Raw genomic sequence first — 19509 nt, 5'->3', positions numbered from 1 at the left:
ATTATTACAAATATCAATGTGCTATCTATTTTAAAAGAAATGATTTCCATTAAGACAAGATACAATATTTCATATCAGCTTTGTAGAAGGTAGATATAGTCCAGTGTTGGCAAGATCAAAGCTACAAATAGGTCTGTGGTGCTCTCCTTGGTGCTGAATGTGGCCAGTGAGCTGAAGCACCTCTCAGGCAGATGGGCAGGAAGGCCTCGCCTGACTGCATGACAAGCCATGGGAGCTTCCACAGTGTTTGCATTTGAGTTCCTAGCTCGGTGTGTCTCTCCTCTTCTTACTCTTGGTAAACACAGGGGTCATTTTTTATCAAGTCCCCGTGGAAAGCTCTCCATGAGGAAATGTTCCACCAAGCTTGGCCAAGCTGGGTCTTCCCTCCCAAGGCCCACAGCGCCATGCAAAACTGTCTTTGCTTTACAATGCTGTCGTTATCACCTGGGGCCTCTGAATATGGACCTGAAAGAGAGGCAGAGTGAGGTGAGGGTTGGGCCCATGAAAAATCTGGTTTTGGGGGCATAAGAGGCTTGGGCCTAAGGCTATGCTCAGCCTGGAACTTGTCCTATTACCTGGAGTCTAGCACAGACTGTATCTTCTCTTCCCAATCATGCAAGTTTACAGGCAGTCTGGCAGGGATGTCTTTTTTGCCCCATCACACCACTGCTCTCTGTCTAGGGAGTACAGAGCTGAAGCCAACACTCTTGGTATTTCTTCTGCCCTCAAATATCCATATTAATTTGGTCATCATGGATGGCCATCCTTTCCAAGTGGCCAATGCTGGCCTTAGTCCTGGTAGGACAAGCTGACATTATGTATCTCTTCAGTGACATTATAGCTTTATCTACCACATGGCAAAAATGTTTTGGCTAAGTCTAATCAAGACTCTAGACCTGACCTTCACTTTATAGGAATTTCCAAAGACTGAGGGGCAAGTTAAATGACATCATGAGGACAGAATCAGACAAACCTGAGTGTGGAACACTCTAAAAGACAACCATACTAGACTTTTAAAAAATACAATATATTTTTTAAAAAGCAGGAGGTGGTTTGAGATGAAAAGACCAAAGAGACACAACAAAAGTCGGCGAGTGAAATTTGCTGTATCCATGTCTGAGAAAAGGACTGCTGGAGTGGCTCAAGTGGTAGACTGCCTGCCTAGCAAACGTGAGGCCCTGAGTTCAAACCCTACTACTGTCAAAAAATACTTATAACAGGCCAGTTGGGAAATTGGATATTTGATGCTGTTGTGGTGCAATAATGGTTTTGGTAAAATAATGTTTGCAACTGATTGCCAAGTGGTCCAGCAAAGATTAGATGGCTAGATGGATATGAAGAAAGAAAATATAACATGTTAGCATTGGATGGGACACAGACGTATTTACTGTATCATTATTTTGACAGTGACATGTGCTGAAAAATTAAAATAACTCAGAGGCACATGCCTGTAATTCCAGTTCTCGGCAGGCTGAGGCAGGAGGATCGCAAGTTCAAGACCATCTGGACACCAGTGGCTCATACCTATAATCCTAGCTACTCAGAAGACAGAGATCAAGAGGATCGGGGTTCAAAGCAGACCTTGGGAAATAGTTCACAAGACCCTATCTCAAAAATACCAAACACCAAAAAAAGGGCTGGTTCAAATCCCCAGTACCACTAAAAAACAAAACAAGTTTGAGACCAGTCTGGGCAACCTAGCAAGACCTCGTCTCAAAAATAAAATAAAAAGTGGCCATCAGTGACACATTAAAGTGGAGAAGGAAAGCAGAGTGTCAGGACGGCAGATGCCATCTGCTCTATCTCCCCGACCTGCTGTTCCCAGAGTCAGGTTCAGTGTCTGCAGCACAGTCTGGAAACTGTTTGGGAACAACAAACTGTCAACGTGACTTTGCTTTCCCAAAGGCCCTAACCATGTAGGAGAGATGAGGTCTCAGGAGGAGGAGGGTGAGCGTCTTACCTTTGTCTCAGGGTTGATGTGGCTCAGGGAAGCCTCAAAGTTGCTGTACACAGAGTCCACATGAACGTAATCTTCCCGATCTAGAGGAGGAGAAAGCCCCCCAGAGACAGATGGTTAGGAAGGCAAACTCTGGTCTCTCTCGAAGCCCAGCCAGTGGAGAGTGAGGGGTTCACCCTGCTCCCATGACACCGAAACCATCAACAATGTAGTGGACGACCTAAATTATTCCAGCACTCCCTGAAACACACTTCACTGGGGATCAAGCTCAGGGCCTTGTGCTTGCTTGGCAGGCGCTCTCCCACTTGAGCCAGGCTCCTAGTCCTTTTGCTTTTAGCTCATTCTTCAGATAGGGTTTCACACTTCTGCCTGGGTCAGCCTTGAATCTGGATCCTCTTATCTCTGCTGGGATTACAGGCATGTGTCACCACACTCAGCCCCTGATGTAAGCATTTTAAGGCCATAAATTTCTGAGCACAGTTGTAGCTGCCAAGTTTTGATACCAAGTTTTTAGTGATTATTTAGATGCACATATTGTCTAGCTTCCACTATAATTTCTTGTAAATATTTCATAAGTTCTGTAGAAAGTTAAATTTTTTCCAGGATTCTTACTTTCATTTTTCCAAAAATGCTTTTGTTACTAATTTCAAAATTACTTGCATTGTGGTCATATAATGATTTAATTTTTTTGAAATTTATTGAGGATTTTTTATAGTCTGGTGTATATGCATTCTTAGAAATTTTCCATGTAATTTTTTTGAGACAGCTTCGTTTTTTATGCAGGCTGATCCTGAAGTAGAGGTTCACATGCCTCAGCCTCCCAAGAACTAGGGTTTGAACTCAGGGCCTTACTCTTGCCTGTCAGGCAGGTACACTACTGTATCAGCCACATTCTCCTAGGATGCCTTTCTTAGAATAGTTTTCCATCTTTAAATTTTAAAGGCCTTCTTTCTAGAAATTTTAACGTGCATTCAATATAACAAAATTTAATATTAATCCTTGGATTTAGTGAAACTCACATGTTCTCTCTCTTTCTCTCTCTCTTTTCTATTTTTTTCTTTCTTATTTTGGCAACACCTGAGTTTGAACTCAGGGCCTCATGCTTTCTAGGCAGGCACTCTTACAGCTTGAGAACTTTTTTGTGATTTTTTTTTTTGAGATAGCATCTTTCAAACTATTTGCCTGGGGCTGACTTCAACCTTGATCCTCCTGATCTCTGCCTCCTGAGTAGCTAGGACTATAGGTGTGAGCCACTGATGCCTGGGAAAACTCAAATGATAGTGAGTTCACCTATCCCTGGGCACTAACCTATGTCCATACAAACATACCTTGGTGTTCTAGAGAAATCTACCACCATTATATGACCTGTGCCTCCTCACCAGTCTAGTCATGCATGTCCATGTGGGTTTCCCATCCAGGGTCTAGCAAGAGTCAGCCATGGAAATGGGATTTCAAATGTGTTACCAAATGTTTTGGATAGGTACATCTTCCCTCCCCCGCTTTAAGCCGCACCATCTTTCCATGGGCTTCTCTGTGTGTCACCAAGTTGGAGCCATTCTGAGCCCAGCTGGGATTGCCAATACCTTCAGAGACATCAAAACCAGTGTTTTGGAAGGTCCCAGGGGCTGGTCTGCCGTCCTCTTCATTCCACTTGTCCAACTGAGTCACTCTGGACTTTTGCCTGTTGATTGAAATACCACAGAGACCCCATTATCATCACAGAGCAGGAACAAGGACCTGAAGACAAGCTACATCCCTGTTTCCAGTTCCCCACTGTCCATTTTGAAGATGGAGGGATTAAAGAATAAGGAATCCGAGGAGGAGGAGGAAGAGGATGAGGAGGAAGACCTGGAAGAAAAAGGAAGAAGAAGTAGCTTAACTTTTTGCTTCTCTCTTGAAAAAGAACAAAAACACTAGGACGACGATGAGGGCCACCAGCAACACTGCGCCCACTGCCCCCAGGAGCCCATACACCAGGCTCTTCTGGACACCCCAGTCACAGGTTTCTCCAGTGTACCAGTGGGTATCTGTCGTCAGGCATCTGAGATGGGAAAGAGGGGCAGAGAGGAGAGAACAAAGTCAGCTGGGCCCTGGTTCCACGGGTGACTAATGATACAGGGAAGAAGACTGTGAGGATCCCAAGGGGATGGACAGAGACCATATCTAATCAATCTGGTCTGTTCCTTCAATGGGCCCAACATTCAGCTCCAAGCTTCTGGATTTGGCCTCCTGTAGCAACCCAGAACCTAGAATACTCAGCCAGTTTCTTTTCTTTTCTTTTTTTGAGACAAGGTCTCCCTATGTATTGTCTTTGAACTCATAATTTTTCTGTCTCAGCCTCCTGAGAACTGGGATTACAGGCATGCACCTTCATGCTTGGATATTAATATGCAATGCCTGTCTTGGCTTTCCTACCCTCTGTGAGTGGGCTTTGCAGACTCTTCACACACACACACACCCCCATCCCAGAGGTGTGTATCCTTCCTTCTCCTTTTTGCCAGCATGGGACAGTGTTCTTTCGCTGGAAAGGAGGCCCTGTTCTCCCTGCCATACTGGGGGCTTCCTGAAGCTGGGGTCTTCCTTCTACTCCCTCAGAACTTGTCACTGACCTCAGCCTCACCATCACAGAGATGACAGCAGGTTAGGCAGCTCTCGAGCCACTCTTGTTCTATTCTGGACCTGGCCTTAGGGCTTGGGCATGCTTGTCCCTCCAAACCCAATCAAATTCCTTTGTGTGGCTGAATGCATTCAAGACACCCAGGGACCTTGGCCTTCAGGCAGCCTCTTGGGTGGGGTCTGAGGAGAGGGGCTGGGTTGGGGTCAGGGTGGGGTACTTACAAGCACTGGGGACCACTGAGCTGTAGCCGGCACTTGCCATAGTGGCAGTCCAGGGAGGTGTTGAAGCCGGACATGCAGGGAGTGACACAGTACAGCTTGCCATCCTTGTATTCTGGCGTGAAGTAGGCAGCAAACTCCTTGCCAGCTGATTGGCATTCCTCTGAGGAGACCCAAAAGAGCAGCCATAATCAGGGGGGTGGGAGTCCTACCTGGCTCCTCCTTGATCCCCTCCACTGCCTCCCAAGACCTTCTCAAAAGCCGCTAACATCACCTACCTTCAGGATTGACTGTAACCGTAATATTTTCTTTCTTTCTTTCTACCTTTCTGTCTTTCTTTCTTTCTTTCCTTCCTTTCTTTCTTTCTTTTTTTTTTCAAGACAGGGACTCTGTACGTAGCCCATGTTACCCTTGAACTTAAGAATCTCCTGTCTGACTCCCAAGTACTGGGATTAAAGGGCAGTGTCACCACACCCAGATGCTTTTTATTTGTTTCATTTTATTTATTAATTTTTTTGGTGGACCTGGGGTTTGAACTCAGGGCTTCACACTTTTGAAGCAGGCACTCTACTGCTTGAGCCACACCTCCAGTCCATTTTGCTCTGGTTATTTTGGAGATAGGGTCTCACGAACTATTTGCCTGGGCTGGCCTTGAACCTGATCTCACCTTCCAAATAGCTAGGATTACAGAGGTGATCCACTGCGCCTGGCTCGTTTTGTTTTCCATTGGTTGAAAGTTCCTTATGAAAATTATCAATCATGACTGTGAGAAGCCATGAGAAGAGAGATTGTCTTCATAACCTTGGGGAGATGGTGGGGGATCCCATGCCAGTCCAGTTAGCCAGAGCCATTCAAAGAGTTTCATAAAATTGGATCGAATGATACGCAAAAGGTTCTATGAGGTCAGAATCCATGTAGATGAGTGGAAGAGAATACTGCACAGGTGTACACCTGGAAACCTTTTCCCTTCGGTCTCCCTCCTCATGTTAAAATGTTTAGCTTCTTCTCTGAAAACTAATGGGGTGTCCCTCACTCATGACACAGCTTCCAGGTTTTCCAGATTGTCTGCCTGTCCCTAACAAAACAGGATTTCTGTTTTAATCTTGGCCCACCATTCTATAATCTATCCCTCAGGCAAAACATTGAATCTCTCTGAGCCTTGGTTTCTCATCTGTACAATGGGTACAGTTCCACTGGCCTCTCCCACACACTGCTTATAAACTTTCAATAGGAAATGTGTATGGAATCACTGTTGAGGGGTGTTGTGGGATGAGATGTGTCCCATATAAATTCAGATGTTTTGATGGTTAATCTTGACTGTCAGCTTGGTTGGAAGAAGATTAGTAAAGAAATCTCTGGAATAAAAAAAATAAATAAATAAAAAAGAAACCTCTGGGTGTGTCAACTCTGAATGTGGGTGGCACCAGTGTTATAGGCTGGAGACCTGGATATAATAACAGGGGAAAAGTGAGACAGCCAGCTGGTGCAGTCACTTTCTCTCTCCTTCCTGGCCACCATGAAATGAATGCTCTTTTCCACCATGATAAACTGAAGCCTCTTAAACCATAAGCCAAAATAAACCCTTCATCCTTTAACTTGCTTTTAGGTATTTTGTCACACTAATGGAAAGTGCCACTAATACAGATGTTAAAGCTGTAACCCCCAAACCTCAGACAAGAGGATCGTGAGTTCAAGGCCAGTCTGGGTTACATAGTGAAACCGTGTCTTAATAAAAAAAAATAGGAAATTTGTACAAATAGCTGGGTTATGCACACAGATAAAAGGCCATGTGGGGACACAGCAAGGAGGCTGCTATTGGGGCTGGTGAAGTGGCTCAAGAGGTAAAGCACGTGTGAGTCCCTGAGTTCAAACTCCAGTACTGCCCCCCCGCTCCGTCACAATAAAAAATAGGTAGCTATCAGTAAGCCAAGGAGAAATCAACCCTGCTGATGCCTTGGTCTCAGATTTCCAACCTTTGCAGCTGTGAGTGATAACTTTCTGTTCAGTCACTTAGTCCATGGTGCTCTGTCATGGCAGACCTCAAGGGTACCACAGGCACAGTTACAATGGCCTTTATCATTGTGACTATTGCTTCTATTCCAAAGTCCCTCTTCTTAGCAGCCCAAGATACTCACCTCAGCTCTGTGATGGTGACCCCCTCATTCTTGGAAATTCCAGAATAAATTATTTTCATCTGAAAGGCAAGGGGCCACTGTGTCATGAAAGAGGTCCCATTTGGGGTCTTCTGTGCCTTTCTGTGGAACATCAGAAAGGCAGAGGATGGCTGCCCCATCCCATAACACCCCACAAACCCACTCATAGACACTCATCCTCATCCCTAGTCACTGGTATACTGGCCAAATGGACAGCTCCTTCCTAGAGACCAGCGCCACCCTGGCGCTCCCCGTATCCCCCAAACTCTGACAAGCCCTGAGGATTTGGACGGGAGGGACTGAAAACCTCACACCCTTCTAACATGGGAATGGCTTTTAGTTTTCTTAATCCCTCCAGGGTCCTCCCTGGGGGCAACTGAGTGGCCCGGGGTTGTGCTGTCCCAGGTTTACCTGTTCTGAGAATGTCTCATTGAACTTTTTAAATTCCTCAGAAGACCGGTTCTGAAGCTCATCGTGGTACACCTGGTTAGTGACTGTCACGGTCAGTTCCACTTGGGCAGAGACTGTCTGGTCTACAGGGGAAAGAACAAAGCACCACTCAGAGAGCAAAGCACCCCCCTCCCGAGCTCCTGTTACAGAGGTCTGCACCCCAGCAACCCCGCCATGGGTGTAGAAGGAGAGCCAGGCTCCCCTGACACTCAGTGCCCTGCAGGAAAGGGGAGACACCATACCCGGGGCTTACAGATGGAGGCTGAGGGACCTTGAGGCTTAAATTCTCATAGGATACTCCTCACGCTTTGGTTTCTGCTCCAGCATACCCAGACGCTCCTTGGTTTATGACGGGCTACCTCCTGATAAGCCCATCATAATTGAACATATAAATTGGAAAGAAATTTAATCCTTCTAACTTAACAGGGCACACTGTAAAGTGCTGGTTGCTTCCTCCTGGGAGCGTGCAGCTGCCTGGGAGGTGAAGCTAAGCATTGTAAGAAAGGATGGTGCCACAATCATTAATCCAGCTAAAGATTCACATTCAATTTTTATTTGGCAATACTGGAGTTTGAACTCAGGGCCCTGCATTTGATAGAGAAGCACTCTGCCACTTGAGTCAGACCTCAGTCCTTTTTGCTTTAGGTTATTTTTCAGATAGAGTCTTGCATTTTTTGACCAGAGCCAGCCCTAGATTGTGATACTCTTCTCTACCTCCTGCAGGTAGGATTGCAACTATGTCCCACCATATCCAGCTTATTTGTTGAGATGGGGTCTCACTAACTTTTTACCCAGACTGGCCTCAAACCATGGTCTTCCCAATCTCCAACTTCCAAAATCTGGGATTATAAGCATGAGCTACTGCACCCAAGGTACATGCAAAACTTAAAGTATGATTTGCATTGAACTTGCATTGCACAATCATAAGTGAAAAAGTCCTGTTGAACCAATGTACATTGGGGACCTTCTGTACTCTGTTTTTCTTTTTTTCAACTTGTTTATTTGCTTGGGTCAAGTTTATACTGCAGTACCACCTACAGCCTCCCCCATAGCTGGGATGGCAGGTGCCTTTCACCATTCCAACTTATTTGTTGAGATCCAGTGTTTTTTTTTCTTTTTAAAATTTTATTCATATGTACATACAATGTTTGGGTTATTTCTCCCCCCTTCCCCCCACTACCTCCCTTACCCCCCTTACCCCTCACTAACCGGCAGAAACTATTCTGCCCTTATCTCTAATTTTGTTGAAGAGAGAGTATAAGCAATAATAGGAAGGACCCAGGGTTTTTGCTAGTTGAGATAAGGATAGCTATACAGGGAGTTGACTTGCATTGCTTTCCTGTGTGTGTGTGTTACCTTCTAGGTTAATTCTTTTTGATCTAACCTTTTCTCTAGGTCCTGGTCCTTTTTTCCTATTGGCCTCAGTCACTTTAAAGTATCTGCATTAGTATCTCTGCGTTGAGGGCAACAAATGCTATCTAGTTTTTGGGGTGTCTTACCTATCCTCATACCTCCCTTGTGTGTTCTTGCTTTATCATCTGATCAAAGTCCAATCCCCTTGTTGTGTTTGCCCTTGATCTAATGTCCGCATATGAGGGAGAACATATGATTTTTGGTCTTTTGGGCCAGGCTAACCTCACTCAGAATGATGTTCTCCAATTCCATCCATTTACCAGCGAATGATAACATTTTGTTCTTCTTCATGGCTGCATAAAATTCCATTGTGTATAGATACCACATTTTCTTAATCCATTCGTCAGTGCTGGGGCATCTTGGCTGTTTCCATAACTTGGCTATTGTGAATAATGCTGCAATAAACATGGGTGTGCAGGTGCCTCTGGAGTAACCTGTGTCACAGTCTTTTGGGTATATCCCCAGGAGTGGTAGTGCTGGATCATAGGGTAGATCTACGTTTAGATTTTTAAGAAGCCTCCAGTTTTTTTTCCAGAGTGGTTGTACTAGTCTACATTCCCACCAGCTGTGTAAGAGGGTTCCTTTTTCCCCACATCCTTACCAACATCCGTTGTTTTTGGTGTTGCTAATGATGGCTATTCTAACAAGGGTGAGGTGGAATCTTAGTGTGGTTTTAATTTGCATTTCCTTTATTACTAGGGATGGTGAGCATTTCTTCATGTGTTTTTTGGCCATTTGAATTTCTTCTTTTGAGAAAGTTCTGTTTACTTCACTTGCCCATTTCTTTATTGGTTCATTAATTTTGGGAGAATTTAATTTTTTGAGTTCCCTATATATTCTGGTTATCAGTCCTTTGTCTGATGTGTAGCTGGCAAATATTTTCTCCCACTCTGTGGGTGTTCTCTTCAGTTTAGAGACCATTTCTTTTGATGAACAGAAGCTTTTTAGTTTTATGAGGTCCCATTTATCTATGCTATCTCTTAGTTGCTGAGCTGCTGGGGTTCCATTGAGAAAGTTCTTTCTTATACCTATTAATTCCAAGGTATTTCCTACTCTTTTGTGTACGTACTTTAAAGTTTGGGGTCTGATATTAAGATCCTTGATCCATTTTGAGTTAATATTGGAACAGGGTGATAAACATGGATCTAGTTTCAGTTTTTTGCAGACTGCTAACCAGTTTTCCCAGCAGTTTTTATTGAAGAGGCTGCTATTTCTCCATCGTTATTTTTAGCTCCTTTCTCAAAGACAAATTGGTTATAGTTGTGTGGCTTCATATCCGGGTCCTCTATTCTGTTCCACTGGTCTTCATGTCTGTTTTTGTACCAGTATCACGCTGTTTTTATAGCTATTGCTTTGTAATATAGTTTGAAGTCAGGTATTGTGATACCTCCAGCATTCTTCTTTTTACTGAGTATTGCCTTGGCTATTCATGGCCTCTTGTGTTTCCATATAAATTTAACAGTAGATTTTTCAATCTCTTTGAGGAATGTCATTGGAATTTTGATGGGATTGCATTAAACATGTAGATTATTTTGGGAGTATCGACATTTTTACTATGTTGATTCTACCAATCCATGAGCATGGGAGATCTCTCCACTTTCTATAGTCTTCCTCAATCTCTTTCTTCAGAAGTGTATAGTTTTCCTTGTAGAGGTCTTTCACATCTTTTGTTAGGTTTACATCTAGGTATTTGATTTTTTTTTGAGGCTATTGTAAATGGAATTGTTTTCATACATTCTTTTTCAATTTGCTCATTGTTAGTGTATAGAAATGCTAATGATTTTTCTATGTTGATTTTATATCCTGCTACTTTGCTATAGCTATTGATGATGTCTAGAAGCTTCTGAGTAGAGTTTTTTGGGTCTTTAAGGTATAGGATCATGTCTTCTGCAAATAGGGATATTTTGACAGTTTCTTTACCTATTTGTATTCCTTTTATTCCTTCTTCTTGCCTAATTGCTCTGGCTAGGAATTCCAGTACTATGTTGAATAGGAGTGGAGATAGTGGGCATCCTTGTCTCATTCCTGATTTTAGAAGGAATGGTTTCAGTTTTTCTCCGTTAAGTATAATGCTGGCTGTAGGTTTGTCATATATAGCTTTTATAATGTTGAGGTACTTTCCTTCTATTCCTAGTTTTCTTAGAGCTTTTATCATGAAATGGTGTGGGATCTTATCAAAGGCTTTTTCTGCATCTATTGAGATGATCAAATGGTTTTTGTCTTTGCTTCTGTTAATGTGGTTTATTACGTTTATTGATTTTCATAGGTTGAATCACCCCTGCATTCCTGGGATGAAGCCTACTTGGTCGTGGTGAATAATCTTTTTGATGTGTTGTTGAATTCAGTTTGCCATTATTTTGTTGAGGATTTTTGCATCAATGTTCATTAAGGAGATTGGCCTATAGTTCTCCTTTTTGGAGGTGTCTTTGCCTGGTTTTGGGATCAGTGTAATACTGGCTTCATAAAATGTGTTAGGCAGTTTTCCTTCCCTTTCTATTTCATGGAACAGTTTAAGGAGGGTTGGTATCAGTTCTTCTTTAAAGGTCTGATAGAATTCAGCAGAGACTCCATCAGATCCTGGACTTTTCTTTTTAGGGAGACTCTTGATTTCTGCTTCAATTTCATTTTGTGTTATAGATCTATTCAGGTGATTAATGTCCTCTTGGTTCAGTTTTGGATGATCATAGAAATCTGTCCATTTCCTTAAGATTTTTTAACTTATTTGAATATAGGTTCTCAAAGTAGTCTCTGATGATTTCCGGACTTCAATGGTGTTTGTTGTTATCTCCCCTTTTGCATTCCTGATTTTACTAATTTGAGTTTTTTCTCTCCTCATTTTAGTCAGGTTTGCCAGGGGTCTATCGGTTTTGTTTATATTTTCAAAGAACCAGCTTTTTGTTTCGTTAATTCTTTGTATGGTTTTATTGGTTTCTATTTCATTGATTTTAGGTCTTATTTTTATTATTTCTCTCCTATTTGTTTTGGGATTTGCTTGTTCTTGTTTTTCTAGGAGTTTGAGATGTATCATTAGGTCATTGATTTGGGATCTTTCAGTCTTTTTAATATGTGCACTCATGGCTATAAACTTTCCTCTCAGGACTGCCTTTGCTGTGTCCCATATGTACCGGTAGTTTGTGTTTTCGTTTTCATTGACTTCCAGGAACTTTTTAATTTCCTCTTTTATTTCATCAATGACCCATTGTCCATTAAGCAATGAGTTATTCAGTTTACGGCTGTTTGCATGTTTTTGTCTTTACTTTTGTTGTTGAGTTCTAGTTTTATTGCATTGTGATCAGATAGTATGCACGGTATAATTTCTATTTTCTTATATTTGCTGAGGCTTGCTTTGTGCCCTAGGATATGATCTATTTTGGAGAAGGCTCCGTGGGCTGCTGAGAAGAATGTATATTGTGAAGAAGTTGGATGAAATGTTCTGTAGACATCAACTAGGTCCATTTGATCTATGGTATATTTTAGATCTAGGATTTCTTTATTGATTTTTTGTTTGGATGACCTATCTACTGATGATAATGGGGTGTTAAAATCTCCCACGACCACTGTGTTGGAGTTAATATATGCTTTTAGGTTCTTCAGGGTATGTTTGATGAAATTGGGTGCATTGACATTGGGTGCGTATAGGTTGATAATTGTTATTTCCTTTTATTCTATTTCCCCCTTTATTAGTATGGAATGTCCTTCTTTATCTCGTTTGATCAATGTAGGTTTGAAGTCTACTTTGTCAGAGATAAGTATTGCTACTCCTGCTTGTTTTTGGGGGCCATTGGCTTGGTAAATCTTCTTCTAGCCTTTCATCCTAAGCCTATGCTTATTTTTGTCAGTGAGATGGGTCTCCTGTAAGCAACAAATTGTCGGATCTTCTTTTTTAATCCAGTTTGTCAGTGGTGCCTTTTGATGGGGGAATTAAGTCTGCTAACATTAAGTGTTAGTACTGATAGTTATGTGATGATTCCTGTCATTTAATTGTCTTAGTTGTTTGAAGGTTTGATTGTGTGTACCTAACTTGATGTTACTCTCTACTGTCTTGCTTTTTCTTTTCCTGTAGTTTGCTACTGCCTGCCCTTTCATGGTTATGTTGGGTTTCACTTTCTGTGTGCAGAATCCCTTGAAGAATCTTTTGTAATGGTGGCTTTGTGGTCACATGTTGTTTTAGTTTCTGCTTATCATGGAAGACTTTTATTGCTCCATCTATTTTGAATGATAGCTTTGCTGGGTAGAGTATCCTAGGGTTGAAGTTATTTTTATTCAGTGCCCAGAAACCTCACCCCAAGCTCTTCTTGCTTTTAATGTTTCTGTTGAGAAGTCTGCTGTTATTTTGATGGGTTTACCTTGTATGTTATTTGTTTTTTCTCTCTTACAGCCTTCAATATTCTTTCTCGAGTCTCTGTACTTGTTGTTTTAATGATAATATGCCATGGGGTGGTTCTATTTTTGTCACGTCTGTTTGGTGTTCTGGAAGCCTCATGCACCTGTATGATTTCTCTAGATTTGGGAAATTTTCTGTAATTATTTTGTTGAATATGTTATGCATTCCCTTTGCTTGCACCTCTTCTTCTTCAGTGAGTTCTTGCATTTTATTCTCACAGGTCTTGAGTTGTTTAACTAATAGTTCTTTGGTTTTTCCTTTAATTACCATGTCATCTTCGAGTTCTGAGATTCTGTCTTCTGCTTGTTCTATTCTGCTGGATTGGCCTTTCATTTTGTTTTGGATTTCTGTTTCATTCTTTTTTCTGAGGTTTTCCATATTCTGAGTTACTTCCTCTTTAATATTGTCTGTTTTCATCCTGAGTTCACTTATCTATTAATTGTGTTCTTTGTTTCACTTTGGTGTTTATACAGTGCTTCTATTGTTTCCTTTATTTGTTCTTGTGCTTTCTCAAATTCTCTATGTTTGTTGTCTTGGAATTTCTTGAGTGTCCCCTGTACATTTTTGTTGACCATATCCGGTATCATCTCTATAAAATTCTCATTGATTACTTGCAGGATTTCTTCTTTCAGGTTTTTCTTGTGGGCTTCATAGGGTTTGTTGGCATAGTTTATCTTTGTTTTGTTGGAGTCTGGATCAGAGTATCTGTTTTCTTCATTTCCCTCTGGTTCCTGTACTAACTTATTGCTGGGGGAAACTGGCTTCTCTCTTTTTTCCATCTTCCCATCATTGCCCTTGCTATTGTACTGTCCCTGTACTGTGTGCAATTAAGTATTTTCTAGCTTTTAATAATAACAATGGTGATATCTAGAATGGAATGGTGAGAGAAGAGGGAAAGCAAAGAAGGTAAAGAAAAAGGGAAAAACAAACAAGTAAAACAAAAAAACAAACCAAAAAACAGTTTCAAAGAAATAAACAGGGAGAGATAGTGTACTAATCAACAGTAAGCTAAACAGGCATTAGAGAGACAGGGAGAAGATTAAAAACAACCTCCAAGTTCAAATGCAATAAAGTTTCAGTCTTAATTATTTTGGTTAGTCCTTCAGCCTCAAATCCTGGAGATGGTGTCTCAGAAGGAATTCTATTGTTGTTTCTTCAAAGGGGAAAAAACCCAAAAACACAAAACAAACAAATAAACAAAAAACACAACAAAATACCCCAAGTTCAAATGCAGTACAGTTTCAGTAAGTCTTTCAGCATGAGGTTGTAGTTCATCAAAGGAAGAGAAAAAGAAAGAAGGAAAAAAAAAGGGTCTGGAGACAGTTCTGTGGATGTCTATCTGAGGCTGTGGCTCACGTGCCTGCTATTGTCAGCCAGCTGTTGCTGGAGGCTTTATTGATTGCAGATCTCAGGAGTGAGCTTAACACTCACCTAGTTCAGCAGGCTTTGTTTGCTCAGAGTTCTCCTGGGAACAACAGCCACTGTTACAAGGTTTCCGCTCTCCAAGCACACTGGGGGAGGTGGCGCTCCACCCACCTTCTCCAGCCAACTTGTTTATTTACAGTTCACGTGGGAAGTGTCCCTTCCCCCGTCTGCAGTGTAGCTTTCCTCATACAGACACTTTTACAAGCTTTCCAGCTCCACCGATGCTGGGCGGGGCCACCACTCCTGCCTTCTCTGGGCAGTTTTTTTATTCACAGTTCCGTGAGGGATTGCTCCTCTCCCCTGTATGGTGCTCAGGGCGCCCTGCCCTCTTTGCTATGTGTCTTTTCTTGTTGTTGTTTATTATTCAGTTTGGTTTTTTTTCACTTTTTTCCCAGGGTGGGGGTCATTCTGTCCAGGGGGTTATGCTGATCTGGCCCGGGGTTGTTTGTGGGAGTACCGTGCTGCTTAGCTCAGCTGGAGTTCTGCATCTCTTGAGCTGGGAGGAGCTGGCGTCTGGCCGCGTGGGGGCCCTCCTGGTTTCTCTGTTTTCCATGCAGTGGGGATGTTATGCACGGGCTGGGGATGTGGAGGAGTCAGAGGAGTCGGGGTTTTGCATCTTCTCAGAGGTTTTTCATGTAAGGTGCATCTCCAGCATCTCTCCAAGATTTTACTTTAGGAAGCACAATTTCTGCTTCCTCCCTCTAGTTGCCATCTTTGTTTTTTTTCAGACAGGATCTCACTATGCAACGTAGGTTGGCCTCCTACTCTCAATTCTCCTCCCTTAGTCTCCTGAGTTCTGGGATTACAAATGTGTACCACCAGGCGTGGCCTTGCAGTCATTGGTTTTAGGTACTTTTTATGGTAAAATTCAGCATCAAATTTGTATTTTGTTCCAAAATATGGCTTGTTGATTTATTCATTTTCAATGTATAATGTTTCATGTTTAAGGTTTTTAACTATTTTACTACTAGCTTGGGGAAAAAGGCCCAGAAGAGACCAGATTCTTGAATCATGATGGGGCAGGAGCAGGGGTTTGATGTGGGTTGCTGGTCTAGGTGTTGGGGAGAGGAGGGCCCTCCCTGGGGTCTCACTTACCTATCTCAATGCTGTCAACCACTTCCTCACACCTTGGTCCATAGTAGAGGCTGGTGCACTGGCACTTGAGCCCATCCCAGAGGCCTCCATTCTGGCAGACATTGATCAGAAATTGGCATCGCTCTCCTGTGTATGCATCAGGGCAAACACAGCCACCTCCTATCCATTGCCCTCCATTGAAGCAGGTCCCTGCATGAAACACCTAGTCAACCACACATACTCGATCAGCATATTAAATGCGTTTTCAAAGACATTGTCTCTTTGATACTGTCATGAGACCCTGGGGGACACAGGATAGTTAGTGTCATCCTCACTTTACACACAGGAGAAGAGACATGAATACAGGCTGAGAGGCCTATATAAGGATCCAGGTAGAGGAAGACTTGACTCGTTCTTGGAGTCCAGCATGCTTTACTTCAGCTCAGAAATGTGAGGGAAGAGAAATCTGTTGTTGTGAGAGGCAAGCCACACCATCATGGCTGAGAAAAATGAAACAGGAGACAGAGACTAAGTGAATCCAGGAGAAAGTGGCCTTATAAGATTGCACAGGACTGTGAGTGAACATTGTCATTGTCCTTCAATACATGCTGCAGAAGACCTTGCACTAGCACTTGTTACGGCCACAATTGTTTATGATTACTTTCTTATTTCCTGGGACATGGAGAAGGAGGGAGGAGTATAGATGTGTTGAGATGATTATCCACAACTCTTGATCGTGCATGTGGATCCATCCAGAAAATCTAAAGCTGTCTTTGACTGTTCTTGAAAAATCACTGTGCTTGTGTAGAACAGTATTCAGGGTGCATTTTTTGTCTGGGGAAGCACACAAGGCATGGGTGTACTCTGCAAAGACCTGCCTTATCTTGGTTCTCTGGTCTTCTCCAAACTCAGAGAGCAAGGGCCACAGACATGACAATCACATCATGAAACCTTGTCTGAGGTCCAAAATCCTCAGGAATGATGGAACAGAGAAGTCAAGGGTCCTGAGCATGCTGGAGACACAAAAATCTTAATTCATCCTAGTATCCCATACAATTTCCTCACCCCTTCTCCATTCCTTCCTCTCTTCCTCCTCCGCTCTCTACCCTTTCCTACTGAAGATGCTCTGACCTCATCTAGGAGCTGAAGCACAGGTTGGTGAGTTGCTGCTAGGATGTATTCACTTGTTGCCCAACAATCTAAAAGGAAGACCAACCTCTGGGGAATAGGACAGAAGAGGAGATCATCTGCCTTCAGATAAGTGACCAACAACAGATTTTGGACCCAGCAGTGATATAGCTACCTGATTTTTTTTTTGTAGAATGCCTAGTATGGTTTGATTATGATTTGTCCTCCTGAGGTTCATAGGCTGGAAGCCTGGTCCCCAGTTGGGTGATGTTGAGGGGGTGGAACTCTTAGGAGGTGGGGCCTGGTGGAAGGCCATTAGTTCATGCAACACCCTTCCTTCTTCATGCATGTATTAATGCTGGTCTTGCAGAGTGGACTGGGTCTCACAAGAGTGGGTTCATTCCTTCAAAATGCTTGTTACAAACTAATAAGGCCAGTTGCTCTCCACTCTCTTCCTTCCTAGCTGCACACGTGCCCCTTCTGCATGTATTTATGTCCCTTTCCACTTATCCACCATGTTCTGCTTCTCCTAGTGGGGCCCTCGCCAGATGCCAGATCCATGCTGTTTGGAACTTTCAGCTACCCAATTTATGAGGCAAAAAAATCTGTTCTCATTATACATTACCCAGCATCAGGTATTCCATTATAGCAACACAAAACAGACTAAGACAATACCTATAGGGCTTCCTGAGAATATTAGGCTCAAATTGCCCATCTAAAGATGCTCAGGTCCCTTGTATGAGAACCAGGAGCTGAACAAGACAAAGAGATACTGACGAGAACCCAGAGTACTTAAGTAGAGCTTAACAAAAGAAGAAATCAAAAAGCTCTGAAAAAGTGTAGAAGCCCAAAGAGGAGGAACTGTCCTTTATTTCCATCAATTAAAGATTGATTGAGTAATGTCTTTGGAGGGACATTGAGTAATGCCTGCAGGGATATCCATGATAAATTTAAGTCCATCAATGAATGTACATAATATATGATATACAATAGAAAAACAGCACGTGAAATTGTAAAACAATGGGGAGTAAACAAAACTAATTTTAACAAAAGCACAGAGAGTCAAATGAAAGTTCTAGATGCAGGTAAGGAAAAAGGAGACATTAGAAAAAGGATTCCCTGATATGCACACAGGTAGGATCTGGCTTGGTAGAAGTGAAGAAATTTTTTATAACTCAAAGCAAAACAAAAGTTAATGCTGGCAGCTGTGTACCAAGAATATATGCAAATATTATTGCCAATACTGTCATGAAAAAATCATACTTACATATGCAAGAAAAATCAAGGAGGAAAAATCACTAAAATATGAGAAAACCAAATAAAATATTTGGAGTTAATGCCATTATGGCCAAAAAGGCAATGCGAGAGAGAATTTCAGAGTAGAAAAGGAAAAAACAGGAGATGTGACCAGATTACAGGGAAAATGCAGAGAAAAAGACAAACAATATACTCTGTGAAGAAAAAGCAGAAAAAAGCAATGAATAAGTGTGTATTTACATGACTTAAAGATTTCATATAGCAGAAAAAAAGACAGCACAATGGGTTAAAGATTAACTACACAGCAAAAAAACACATGGATGGAAAATGAAACTGAAGAGTGAGATTGAAAATATAGGGATAAATAAATGAGTAGCAAAAATTAAAATAATAGGATGAAATAAATCATAGACCTTTTGTAATTGTTGGAACTGTAGTAGTTGGAAGAGGGATGGTTGTTGTTGGCACAGTAGAGGCAACAGTTTAGGTTGAAGATGTGGTCATTGTGGTGGAAGCAACACTCGTGGTCTAGGATTAACTCCAACACTTGTAGTGGGGACAATTGAAGGAGTGACAGATGTAGTACTGCCTGGGGGATTAGAAGAAGTAATGCTTTACTTTGTAAAAGTGGATGAAGGCAAGGTGGTAAAAGAGGTGTTTGAGAGTGTGTTGATCTCAGTAGATGTGGTTACTGGGGTGCTGCTGACTACGCTGTTTTCAGCGGGAGTGGTAAAGGGTGTGGTCACCTCAGTAGAAGTTGTCTCAAGGGTGGTGCTGACTAGTGTAGTGGATAATGGAGTGCTTCCTACTGTAGGAGGATGCACAGTAGTGCTGGTTACTTCCAAAGTAGTAGATGAGCTAGCTTCCACAGTAGTTCCCACAGGTGTCGTGGTAGCAACAGGAGTAGGTGAGGATGTGCTAGTCCCAGGGGAAGTATTAACCCACTGCTGATGAGACTAGGTGATGACAGAATGTTTCCTTCTGTTGTTGCAGTACCAGCTGCGGTAGTAACTTCTGAAGCTATGGGAATGGAGCTGGATTCAGTGGAAGTCCCAAAAGGTGTGATGTTATGAACAGGAGTACTGAAGGCTGTGGTCAGGTAAGTGGAGGTGCTAACTGGGGTGCTGAAAACTAGAGCAGTGGATGACAGTGCTTCAGTCTGTTGTAAGAATGGAGGTGCTCATTACTTCCAGTGTTGTAGGAGTGCTAGCTTCAGTAGTGGTTCTGATAGCAGTAGTGGTTCAGTGCTATCAACAGGAGTGCTGTGGGGTGTGGTGACATCTGTGGAAGTGGTAAAGGAGGTGGTGCTCACTGGAACAGTGGAAGATGGAGTGATTTCTCCTGTTGTTGGATTAAAAGTGCTGGTAGGGTCTTCCACAGTTGAAGGAGAGGAGCTGGCCTCAGTGGAGGTTCGGACAGGTGTGGTAGTTTCA

General features: G+C 42.4%; 1 protein-coding gene across 1 annotated transcript; it reads right to left on the bottom strand.

Annotated features, from left to right (window-relative positions):
• Positions 1 to 423: 423 nt before the first annotated feature.
• LOC141424252 (mucin-17-like) lies at positions 424 to 7128 on the bottom strand. The gene is made up of 8 exons (XM_074077813.1): positions 7105 to 7128; positions 6928 to 6986; positions 5071 to 5153; positions 4796 to 4955; positions 3839 to 3998; positions 3541 to 3640; positions 1961 to 2040; positions 424 to 465 (listed from the first exon to the last, which is right to left on the bottom strand). Exons 1-8 carry the CDS (start codon positions 7126 to 7128, stop codon positions 424 to 426), a joined length of 708 nt encoding a protein of 235 aa, XP_073933914.1.
• Positions 7129 to 19509: the final 12381 nt, after the last annotated feature.

The sequence above is a fragment of the Castor canadensis genome, chromosome 6 (assembly GCF_047511655.1).
Source record: "Castor canadensis chromosome 6, mCasCan1.hap1v2, whole genome shotgun sequence".
NCBI classification, from domain to species: Eukaryota; Metazoa; Chordata; class Mammalia; order Rodentia; family Castoridae; genus Castor; species Castor canadensis.
Note: the sequence above shows the minus strand (reverse complement) of the source record. Positions and strands in the feature narration are given on the sequence as shown.